Source organism: Cucurbita pepo, chromosome 1 (assembly GCF_057944985.1).
Source record: "Cucurbita pepo subsp. pepo isolate OVF chromosome 1, ASM5794498v1, whole genome shotgun sequence".
Lineage (NCBI taxonomy): Eukaryota > Viridiplantae > Streptophyta > Magnoliopsida > Cucurbitales > Cucurbitaceae > Cucurbita > Cucurbita pepo.
This window is the reverse complement of record NC_141798.1, coordinates 15,048,421-15,060,614: the sequence shown is the minus strand read 5'-3', so window position 1 is coordinate 15,060,614 and position 12,194 is coordinate 15,048,421. Positions and strand designations below refer to the sequence as shown.

The 12,194-nt window shown below is 37.3% G+C and overlaps 1 protein-coding gene across 1 annotated transcript; it reads right to left on the bottom strand.

Moving 5' to 3' along the window:
* Positions 1 to 4,995: 4,995 nt before the first annotated feature.
* On the bottom strand, positions 4,996 to 11,259 carry LOC147794872 (uncharacterized). The gene is made up of 9 exons (XM_087126243.1): positions 9,501 to 11,259; positions 8,006 to 8,118; positions 7,630 to 7,864; positions 7,110 to 7,278; positions 6,576 to 6,904; positions 6,243 to 6,371; positions 6,134 to 6,195; positions 5,875 to 6,024; positions 4,996 to 5,514 (listed from the first exon to the last, which is right to left on the bottom strand). The coding sequence occupies exons 1-9, from the start codon at positions 11,257 to 11,259 to the stop codon at positions 4,996 to 4,998; spliced, it is 3,465 nt and encodes a 1,154-aa protein (XP_086982369.1).
* Between the last annotated feature and the right edge of the window lie 935 nt (positions 11,260 to 12,194).

Sequence of the window (12,194 nt, the reverse complement as noted above, 5' to 3'; positions counted from 1 at the left end):
ATGATGTTATATGAGACTATTATATATGATGATGTGACTATGTTATATGATGACGCTATATGATGTTATATGATGATGTTACATGATGATGTCGTATGATGATGATATGATGATGATGATGCATGATAGCATGACGATGTAAGACGACGATAATGAGATGACTTAATACGAAGTTATTCCATATTAAGATGATGTGCATGTATTAAATGTCATGATGCATTATGACGATAATTTTTCTAAGGTACAACCCTAGTTAATGTTAATGATGATGAACGTATGAAGGCCAAGGCATGCATGTTACTTAAAATAATATGTGAACGGTGTATAGGGTTGTGTCATAAAGATGATTTAAAGATGAAAATTATAGAGACATTGTGTATTTTGTGTGTACATATACATCGGGATACTCCCCCATTTATGATGATTAGTAAAACGAGTACACTATGATGATGATGATGATCATGCCTCGCATGACACTCATGGGTCTGCTGACCTCTGGACATCGCTACAGACATCTAGCTCAACTATGATGAGTCCAGGGGGTGCAAACCGCTAGGGTAACCTTGCTCGCACATGTGGTTCAATTACTTTCTTTCGAGTGATTTGATTCATCAATAGGGGCCCATCCCATACCATAGGAAGTTTGAATGGATGGCGTAGCGTAGGTGGCAAGCAGTTATATGGATACGGTGCTTTACCTGTAGACGCTTCTCGAGCTCTCGCAAGAATTGTATGGGAGTCGTCCTCGGAGGGACTTCCCGAATGACGGTACCAGGGAATTCTACCGTACTCCGTGCAGATTTTGACGATAGGTCCCTAATCATGAGTTGCATGTGTTTGTATTCCCTGACCCCAATAATGGGGTCATTTACGGAGTATTTCTTAAAATACTCAAGCCATGTGCTACTTATATTTTATGTAAAGGCAAGGTACCCATGTACAGTTGACGACATCATCGCAAGTAAAAACCATGGCACATGCATAGGACAATGGTATTTCATTTCTTAGACTTTATGTTAGTATATGATGTTTTTACTTTTAATGTTTATTATTTTATTTAGTATTTTGTTATCTTGATTTTTAAAAATGTTTTTGAACAAGTAAGTCCATGACAATATTTGAAAATGATGTTTTCGATGTTATTTTCCCCATAAGAAAGTATATTATGAAGATGGTAGCGACATTGACCTTAGGAAGACACACTTCACTAAAATAAGTAGTCATTCGAACTTTTTCAAATAATATTTGTGAGAATCAGTAGGACATGACATCATGCCTGCATACTTTGTCTTAAATGGTTAAAATATGCATGATTAGAATGTTAGGAGGACAATTTTGGATGAGAAGACAAAGTTTGTTATGAAATTTTTTTAAATTGTCCTTAAGATGAGATTTTTATGATACATGTTATCTTAATGATTTTTGTTGTGTTAGAAAGGAGGAGGGAGATCATGAGCGGCTATCCAGAGTCTAGACCCTAATGCTTTCTAAGTAAGTAAATTTAGAGTTTGTATAAAGAGTCCTAAAGTAGCGATTCTATGTTTTAAGCCGCCTAAACTCCCTAGATACCTAGTAGGCCTCTACAATACTTAGGATTAATTAAGGTATCTCCTTAGGCCGCTAGCAGTTTAAATGGTGACATCAGCCTTCGTCACCCTTTTACTTCGGTACTCCGATAGCATTGTTAGCAACCTAGGCCATATCCAATAGCGTTCTTTTCCAAGCAGTAGGCCCAGTAGAGCAGTACTGTTAAGGTAGGGTTAGGTCGGTTAGGATAGTGCGTCAATGCGACTAGGTGCCACTATCGTGTGTGGAAATGGCTAAGGGCCTCCTAAAGAGGACCTCTGTGCTATAAACCCATCTTGAGAGTAGACAAGGGACCACATAGGTAGACGTAGTAGTTGGTTGACACATGGGGTCACTCCCCCAGATTTAGAGAAACTCTATGACCTTGTGGAAGGGCTGCTAGATACCTTTCAAAGATAATGTTTAGGCCCGTAAATGTCGTACTATCCTACTAGGTTTCATTGAGGTAACACCTTAACCCAGGATGTCGCTCATCCACTGCCTAATCAAAGCAGGCTACTTGAATCTAATGTATAAAAATGTTGAGTAACCAACAAAGACCCCAAGGTAAAAGAGTTAGACCAAAGAACTGCTTGAAACTTCGAGACCTCTCTAGAGGCTCAGATAACTGTAAAGATTAAGTTCAAATTTCCTAGAGCCTAGAGAAAAATCTATGATAATATACTAGGATAAGGATACGATGAGAGCGTACAAGTAGGTTTCTCACTGATTATTTTTATACTCAACCTATTATTCATTCTTTTTAAGTGACTATTGACCACAAGTGGAGGTGGGGGACTGCTCGGTAGTTACACATTCACACAGGAAATCATCTCGAGAGGCCAATCCTGATTGCGTAGTTTCAGCCTTTTTGTATTTATTTGAACTTATATCTCAATCTCATTCCCTGTTTACAATAAAACTTAAATAGTGCCGGTTTGTAAAACCTGAGACTCGATGAGGATTAATTTTTCGATTTTATCTTTAAAGTTCAAAATTTCTAGATACTATTGATGGACTTGGAAGTTAAAATTTATGATGGTGTAAAAAAGAAAAAATTTTAAAATTTAAGAAAAAAAAAAGTGAAAAATTAGAAAGTCAACCCTATTTTAGACGTTTTGTCTCTATGGCCTAATTAGGTATCTATTTGGTGCCTAATTAGGTATCTATTTGGTGCCTAATTAGGAGTTTAGGGAAGAAGAAAAGAAACATAATAAAGAAAAGGAAAGAAAAATGGAACAATTTGGGGATCTCCTATACGACCACCACAAATCCGATTTTGGCCAAAGTATCTTCACGAAAGTTGCTCAAAACCACGACAACTTTCAATGTGGATATTTAGATCGCTTACCCTCAAGATTCGAGTAAGAACGAGAGATAAGATTTTAAGTTTTTATTCTCATTTTATTCCTTAGATTTGTAGGAGGTTCTTAATTTTATTTATTTATTTTTTATTTTTTTTTTTTTTTTGTTTTGTTTTGTTGTTGAAGAAATTTTAAACTTCCAGGAAGCAGAAGTCGAATCAGATCAGAAGGCAGCGATCTGATGAATGTCATGAAATGGTAAGTTATGTGTTTTAGACCAATTTCGGACTCAATTAAGTTCTTCATGTGGTTGATTAAAAATTACAATAAAATTATTTTTGTAAAGATAGGTTACAACTCGATAGCTTTAAAGACCGGTATTGCATGTAGAAACAAATCAAGGCTGACACCGCAAATGTGTAAATTGATCCTGAAGAGGGACTTAGGAATACATAGGTATTTATCTAAAGGTAAATATTTCTATTGAGTGTAGAAACGAGATAACCCTAGCACCGCGATCCTGTCAAACCGATCCTAAAGAGGAACTTGGGACTACACAATTAGTTATGTTAAGACGAAGGTTTCTGTTGAGTTTAAAAACAAGTCAAGGTTGGTGCCACGATCCTATAAACCGAACTTAAAAGAAACTTGGTACTACATAGGTAGATGTTAGATTATTTCTATTGTGTGTAGAAATGGGTAAGAGTTGAGGTCACGATTCCATAAGTCAATCTTGAAGAGGGACTTGGAACTACATTGGTGGTTGACTCAGGATGGTTGTTTTCAGAAATTCGTAGGCTGTCGGTCGAGGTGGAAGAACGTTCGAGAGTTGTGCAGTTACAAAGGGAGTCATAATGGAATGTTGGTCTATTTTTATATTTTGAGTCTTGTCTTTAGTTTTGTAATTTTATCCCAACCCATTTTTTGTTTGTAATAATTTGAACAGAACCGTCTTGTAATTAAATTTTGTTTTATATTTAATCATGGTGTTGTTTATCTTGATTTGATTTAAATTCTTTTAGCATGGTTTGTTCTCACTCACGTGTTTTCTAAGAAAAAATTTTACGAAGTCACCAAAAATAAAAATGTTTCAATCGAAGTACTCTTAATGATAAATGAACAGACTATAATCAAGCCATTGAAAAAAGAAGTTGTGCGTTATAAATACTAACTATTCATTCTTTTAGACCTTTTACCATATTTTCATATACTCACCATCATTCTTATTTAAATGTAGTCTCAATTCATTCATATACTTCTTTTTCGAGCGTTACAAAATTAATTTGGGAGAGTTGTTGTTAACTAATTTTTTAGATTGGATTTATTAGAGAATTGATATATGGACTTGTGACTTAATTTGCATGTAATGAATTACATATTATTATTTGAACCATAAAAGAACCAAAATTCTAGCTAAAAAATAGCTAAAAATGAGATTAAGTGATTTTGGTCCGTTCGAACTTATCTATTGAGAAGTTCAGCAACAGATTGTTAAAGCGGAAACATAAACAATTGGATCTAAGGTGCGATTTTATTAATTCTAAGCATGACATTATATAGCCTAACAGAAAAAAAAAACTGAGTAACAAAGAATAGGGCTCCTAAAGATTAGAACTATATTGAAAAAAAAGATTAAACCAGTGACTCCTAACATTCTCTCCCTCATTCCCAAAGAATAGGACTCTCTAAAGACTACAACTATATTTAAAACAAAAGACTAAACCAGTAACTCCTAACATTCCCTCCCTAACTTATTCTAGCTTTTTGACAAGAATTAGCTTAAGTCGAAAATATCACATACACCAAGCTCTTAAATGCTTCCAACTTGAGAGGGTTTGTCAACAAATCAGCAAGTTGATCTCGAGTACCACAAAACACTAAGTTGACAGTGCCTTCTTTTGTAAGATCTCTAAGAAAATGAAATTCACGCTTATGTGCTTAGAACGACCATGTAGAATTGGGTTTTTTTACAGCTTAATGGTTGAAGCATTATCACACATAAGTTTGGTTCCTTCTGTCTGTAAAGAACCGATCTCCTTGAGTATTCCCTCATCCAAACAGCTTGACATGCACATGCAGCAGCAACAACAAATTCTGCCTATGTGGTTGATAAAGTGACTATAGGCTACTTTCTAGATGACCAAGCCACTGCTCCTTCACTCATCATAAACACATAGCCTGAAGTGCCTTTGCGGTCTTCTATGTTGTCGGCATAGTCACTATCAGTAAAACCGATCAGCTCACTCACTCCTCCCCTTTTGTAGAATACACCATAGTTAACTATACCTTTCAAGTACCTCAAAGCTCTTTTTGCTACTGTAAAATGTTGTTGCGTTGGACAAGCCATAAAAGGACTTATTAGACTGACAACAAACATAAGATCAGGACGAGTGGCAATGAGATACATCAAGCTTCCTACTATTTGTTTGAAAAAAGTTGCATCCATTTTAATGCCATTTTCATCTTTACCAATTTTTTGTCCCAAAACAATGGGATTACAGACAGAGTTGTAATTTTCTATCTCAAATCGCTTCAAAACCTCAATTGTATACTTCCTTTGACATATAAAAATGTCATTTGATCGTTGTATTACTTCAATCCCTAGAAAGAACCTCATCTGTCCTAGATCAGTCATAGCAAACTCCTTTTTTCATAAAACACTTAAATTCTCCCAGTAATGTTTTTCATAAAACACTTAAATTCTACCAGTAATGTTTCATCATTGCTAGTAAACAAAAGATCATCAACATATATGCTTACGATCAAAATGTTACCTTTCTTCCTTTTAATGAAGAGTGTATGCTCGCTAAAACTGCTTTCAAAACCTTCTTTGATGAAGTAGGATTCGATTCAGCTGAACCATGCTCTAGGTGCCTGTTTTAACTCGTAGAGTGCTTTGTTGAGCTTATACACCATATGTTCACTTCTCCTTTTTTCATAGCCTCTTGGTTGAAAGATATCTTCTTTCAATTCTCCATGTGTAAAAGCTGATTTTACATCTAACTAATGAAGTTTCTAGCCTTTTTGAGCTGCAAAAGCTATGATCATCCTCACAATCAATATCCATTCTAGCTACCGGCGCAAAAACTTCAGTGTAATCAATTCCATGCTCTTGTGTGTATCCTTTTACCACCAATCTTGCCTTATTTGTCAACTTCTCCAAGTTCATTTAGCTTAGTATATAAATCAATTTACCCAAATTTTCTTAGTACGAGCAGGTAGAGCTACTAAGTGCCAGGTCTGATTTTTTTCAATGGATTTACCTCCTCATCCATAACAATCCTCCACTTTGAGTTTTTGACTGCTTCCTCATACTTGACAGGATCTGAATTTGTAAAAAATGCATGTTAACATCATCTTCTTCGGACAAACCTTCACTGGAAACATAATCAGTTGACCATATAGGTGGGCGTCGACTTCTGCCCTCCCTTATAGCCAAACCTAGTTCGATTTCAGCAGCAGGTTCAGCAACAGGTACAACAATAGGTTCAATTTCACCATCTGAGTTAATCGATGAAGTTGAACATGTGTTGTTCTATGTCTTCTTCCATTGCAATTGAAATTTCAATGCTTTCTCCTCAATCTAAATCAGTTTCATTTTCAGAATTTTTCCAATCTCATTCACGATCCTCATAAAAATGACCTCGCGGCTAACTATGATTATGTTTGCTACAGGATCAAACATTATGTACCATTTGGATTCACCACTGATTCCAAATGAAACACAACTTACACTTTTATCTTCAAGCTTTTTCCTCTTAGCATCTGAAATATGAACATATCCCACACATCCGAAAATTCGAAAATAGCCAACTGATGGTTTTACTCCACTCCAAGCCTCTTCTGGTGTTACATCTTTCACTGCAAGAGTTGGTGACCGATTTAAGACATGATTCACCCATATAACAGCTTCAGGCCAGAATCTCTTTGGTCCTTTCTTTTCTGTTAACACAGCTCTTACCAGGTTCATCATTGTACGATTTTTGCGTTCAGCTACTCTATTTTGTTGTGGAGTATAAGCTGTGGTCAGTTGTCTATTCACTCCATGCTGCTTGCAAAAGTCATTAAATTATGCCGAATTGAGTTCTCCTCCTCTGTTCTCAGGCGTTTATGGGCATTCCAACTTCTTTTTCCACCAAAATTTTGAAACATTTAAAATGGTAAAATGTTTCTGATTTTTCTAGGAGAAAGTACATTCATGCCTTCCTAGAAAAATCATCTATAAAACACAACACATACCTTCTTCCGCTGCTTGAAGACGGAGTAATCGGACCACACAAATCAGCATGAACAAGTCCCAATTTTTCAGTTGCTCTCCACTGAATGTGTTTTGGAATCAGAGTCTGATGTTGTTTGCCCTTTATACATGCTTTGCAAGTGATGCTTGGATCAACAATTTGCGGCAAACCTTCCACCATATTTTTATGTTTCAGAATATGAAAGCCTTTGTAGCTGAGATGACCATAACGATAGTGCCAAAGTGTTGATTGATTTGTATTAGAGACTTGGAGACAGCTCCCTTCAGTTGTTGTGATTGATGACTTTGCAAGCAAAATGAACATTTAGCTTGCACTCATAATTGATTTTGCTATTTTCCCTTTCTGTGGATGATAAATACTGCATATTCCATTTTTGAATAGTACATCTACTCCCTTTTATTGAAGTCCTCCAACGCTCAAAAGGTTGTTTTTGAGTTCAGGTGCCCAATATACTTCTCCAATGGTATAACGATTTTTTTGCAAAAACAATTTTACAGTACCTTTTACAGACACTTTCATTCTAGTATTATTTCCAAGCTTGACACTGTGAGTAAAAGTTTTATCTAAGCTTGAAAACATGTTTTCATTACCACACATGTGATTTGAGCAACAGTCTAAGAACAAGACATCACTTCTCTTTGATCCATGGAGTTCTATATAGGCCATCAGCAGCATCTCATCTTCTTCGTCAAGTTCAACATAATTTGCTTCATTCTTCCACTTTGTACATTCATACTGAAAATGTCCTAAGTTGTGACACTTATAACATTCAACAGTTACTTTGTTGAAATTTATTCTCCCTCTTCCACGCCCTCATCCTCAGTACGTTCATCTCCCTCTGTTGTTTGTACTAGATTGACCTACAACATTCAGCACCTGTTCTTCATCATTGTTGTTGGGGCATCGAAATTTCTGTTCATGCACCACTAACGAACTTTGTAACTCATCAATGGACATAGTATCAATATCTTTTGATTCTTCGATGGATACTACAACGTATGTAAATTTGTCAGTTAGGGTGCACAGAATTTTTTCTACCATTTTCTTTTCTGGCATTTCTTCTCTATTGCTTCTATTCTTATTAGCAACCTGCATCACTCTTGTAAAATACTCAGTGATGGTTTCATCCTTTCTCATCTTCAGAATCTCAAACTCTCTTCTTAATGCATTAAAAAGTGATTTCTTCCCTCTTTAGTTTCCACCAAACTTTCTCTTCATTGAGTCCCAAACAATCTTGGATGTGCGACGGTCCAAGATTTGTTCAAGATATTCTTGTTGTGTAGCAGTCAATTTTGTCCCTTCTACTGGTTCCGAAAAACCATTCTCCACCAAACTCCATAAGTCTTTTGCTTTAAGCAAGTTCTCCATCAATTCACTCCAATGATCATAATGACCATCGAAGTGAGGAATTTTCGTTAATGTTTTGTCGTCGCTCATTCTCTCCGTGTTTGATCGCTTGAAGATTGCAACTTCTTTCCAGCTGGCTCTAACCAATTGATAAGTTCAGCAGTAAATTGTTAGAGCAGAGAACATAAATAATTGGATCTTAAGTGCAGTTTTATTAATTCTAAGCATGACATTTATAGCCTTTACAATAACCTAAAAATATCAGCAGAAAAAAAACTTAAAGTCACAAAGAAAACGACTAATCGGTCTCAAAGAATAGGACTCCCTAAAGACTAGAACTATATTTAAAACAAAAGACTATAATAGTAACTCCTAACATCTTTATCATCTATTTCTCCCCATCACGTTCAAAGATGGTTCTGTCTAAAGATTAGTATGGTAATTTTATTAGTAATTTTAAACCCAAACTTCTAAGTAGTTAATGTTAGAAAACACTCATACAACTAAGAGAGACAATAAACCAACTTTCTCATTATTCAACTTGTTACAGAATACATATATAGACAGAATAGTCACACTAACCGCTAGTAACTACCCTTAACCGCTAGTAACTACCCTTAACCGCTAGTAACTACCCTTAACTGCTAGTAACTACCCTTAACTGCTAATTACTTCCCTCAACTGACATACATTGAAATACAAACAGTAATTACGGTTAATACAAGATTAAATAAACTAACAAATCATCCCCTTAATCTTCGTATTTCGATCTTCACATTCTTACATTCTTCAAACCAATTCTTTCTCGAAGCTCCACAAATTTTTGTCGTCTTAATGGCTTCGTAAGTATATCAGCCAATTGATCCTCAGTTTTTACATGATCCACTTCAATCTCTCCTTTTTGCACACATTCACGAATGAAATGGAATCTCATGTCTATATGTTTGCTGCGATCATGATGAACTGGATTTTTCGCTAATGCTATAGCAGACTTGTTATCAATATTTAAACGAACTGAATTTACTTCCTTCCCATGCAATTCCTTCAGTAAACGTCCTAACCATATTCCTTGACACGCAGCTGACGAATATACTCCGCTTCTCAGGATGAAAGCTGCCGCAATTATCTCCACCTTCCTTCTTCTCTGTCTTCCTTTCAATGGGCAACTGCTTTTCATCGACAGTTTTAATTACCTGTTCTACTTGTCCGGCCAATGGCTTTTCCTCAACAGGTTTAATTACCTGTGCCACTTCAATTGCACTGCCGGAAACAATGGCCTCCTTCTCCTTCTCTGCTTTCGTTTCTCCGGCGACCTGTTTTTCAATAGCACAGCCATTGTTTCCGTCCTCCTTCTCCTTCTTCTCGCCGTCACAGTCCTTCTCTTTTATCTCCTTTACTTTCGCTACCTCCGTTGCCACATTCTGGACCTCCGTCACAACGCCATCGCTCTTCTCCTCGGATTCAAACTTCACAGTGCCATCGATTTTCTCCTCATCGATCATCTTCCCTGTTTTTTTCACAGACGCAGCCTTCACATCTCCACGTCCTTTTATCTCTACAAGTGATCCATCTCCGAACTTCACCGTGCCGGTCACTGACTCGTTCAATTCCGAGAACCAACTTCGACAACCAGTCATGTGATTACTGGCTCCCGTATCTAGGAACCAAATATTGTTTTTCTTCTCAATTTCTTCCGGGACAATCTTCTCTTCATAAAGAGCCATTTCCGTCAACTCTGGTGAACCGAGAGTTCGGACTTCACGAACTTGTGCTGTAAGTAAGGCTGGCTCATCCTCATCACTTTGCGTCTCAGCCAAGTGCGCCTGATCCTCCCATTTCTTCGATCTACAGTCGGATGCATAATGGTCCTCCCTTTTCTTCGATCTATAGTCGGATGCATAATGGCCAATCTTTTGGCAATTATAACACTTCACCTTCCGACATTCTGAGGCATAGTGGCCTAGGCCTTGACAATTGTAGCATCTTACCTTGCTCTTGTCAGCCTTCTTCTCTTGATGAAACGAGTTGTTTCCACGACCATGGCCTCTCCCTCTCCAGCGACCACTGCGACCTCGCCCTCGGCTATGGCCTCCATTGTCGTTACGTTCTTTTGCTTTCCATTCTCCTTGAGTCAATAAGACGTGCTCAGCATTCTCTTTGTTGCCACCGATCCGTTCCTCATATGCTTTAAGACGGCCGATGACTACCTCCATGGTCATCACCTTTAAATCGGCAAATTGCTCTATTGCCGATGCGATATGAAGAAACTTAGGAGGTACTGAGCGGAGAAATTTTTTCACCAAGTATGCCTCTTCAAACTTGTCTCCAAAAGTACGTATTTTATTAACAACTTCTGTCAACCTTGCTGCATAATCATCAATAGTCTCGGACTCCTTCATATTCATAATTTCAAACTCAATCTTCAGAGTTTGGATCTTTGCCTCCTTTACACGTTCAGCACCGACATGAATAGTTTTTAACGTCTGCCATGCTTCTTTTGTTGTCTCTTTCTCTGCTAACAAAAACAACATCTCTTCAGGGATTGCTTGATAGATAGCTGCTAAGGCCATTTGATCCTTCCTTTCATCAAGACTATCTAGAGACTCAGTTGATTCGATTGCGTCCCACACCCCTTGAGCACGCAAATAGACCTTCATCTTCATAGCCCATGTTGAGTAGTTGGTCCTCGATAACGTCGGGTATTGGAGTGTTACCAGACCTTCCTTTGTTGCAAACTTCGACGACTCTCCTCTCTCTCCAGTGTTGTTATTATTTCTCGGCATGATCTTTGGCATGTAACCAAGCTCTGATACCAAATGTTAGAAAACACTCATACAACTAAGAGAGACAATAAACCAACTTTCTCATTATTCAACTTGTTACAGAATACATATATAGACAGAATAGCCACACTAACCGCTAGTAACTACCCTTAACCGCTAGTAACTACCCTTAACTGCTAGTAACTACCCTTAACTGCTAATTACTTCCCTCAACTGACATACATTGAAATACAAACAGTAAATAAGATTAATTACGGTTAATACAAGATTAAATAAACTAACAGTTAGAATCATTGAGCAAGAGGAAAAGCATATGGTATTTAATAAGAGTGTAATTTTCAAATTCCATTCATAAAAATGGTTGTTTTTGCGAGCTTCAACAGTCGGGCAGCCGCTTCGAGATAGCAAATCAAAGAAATCGGAATAGGGGTTGGATTCGAGTGGGTACAAATTCTTGTAGGCAGTGAAAGATAAAGTAGTTGACAAGAAAGACAAAGAGAAAGTTAGAGGTAGTGACAGTCTAACCCCACCGCTAATAGACACTGCACAGTTTTTAAAACGCGTTTGTTAAGAAGAGATTTTAGGAATATTTCGTTCTCCTCTCCAAATAGATGAATTATCTGAGAGGAAGAGGAAGTAACGGAGAAAGGGAAGGAAAAGGGAAGGGGGTTGAAGGAATGGATAAATGAAGAGGAGGTTTTGGGGCAGAGAGCGGTGGGTATGAATGGAAGCGGCATTGAAGGGGGTACCAATTTGGGCGCGGCCCACCAGAGATGAATGCAGAATTGGTTGCAAAGAAAGGGGTTGGAATGTGGGTACAAAAATGGGGATGGGGCCACAAATGTCTAGTGAAGGGCCAGGCAGTGGCACTTGGAGAAGGATGCATAAATAATTTATGATTATTATTCAAAAAAAAGAAATATTAACATTTAATA

Bases quoted from the DNA above. Each gene is read 5' to 3' on its own strand.
- LOC147794872 (XM_087126243.1), bottom strand. From the start codon at position 11,259: ATGCCGAGAAATAATAACAACACTGGAGAGAGAGGAGAGTCGTCGAAG. The intron at 7,865-8,005 runs GTGCTGAATGTT...GGACATTTTCAG, and splicing joins ACAACAATGATGAAGAACAG to TATGAATGTACAAAGTGGAA. The intron at 6,905-7,109 runs GTATGTGTTGTG...TGGAGTGAATAG, and splicing joins TCTTCAAGCAGCGGAAGAAG to ACAACTGACCACAGCTTATA.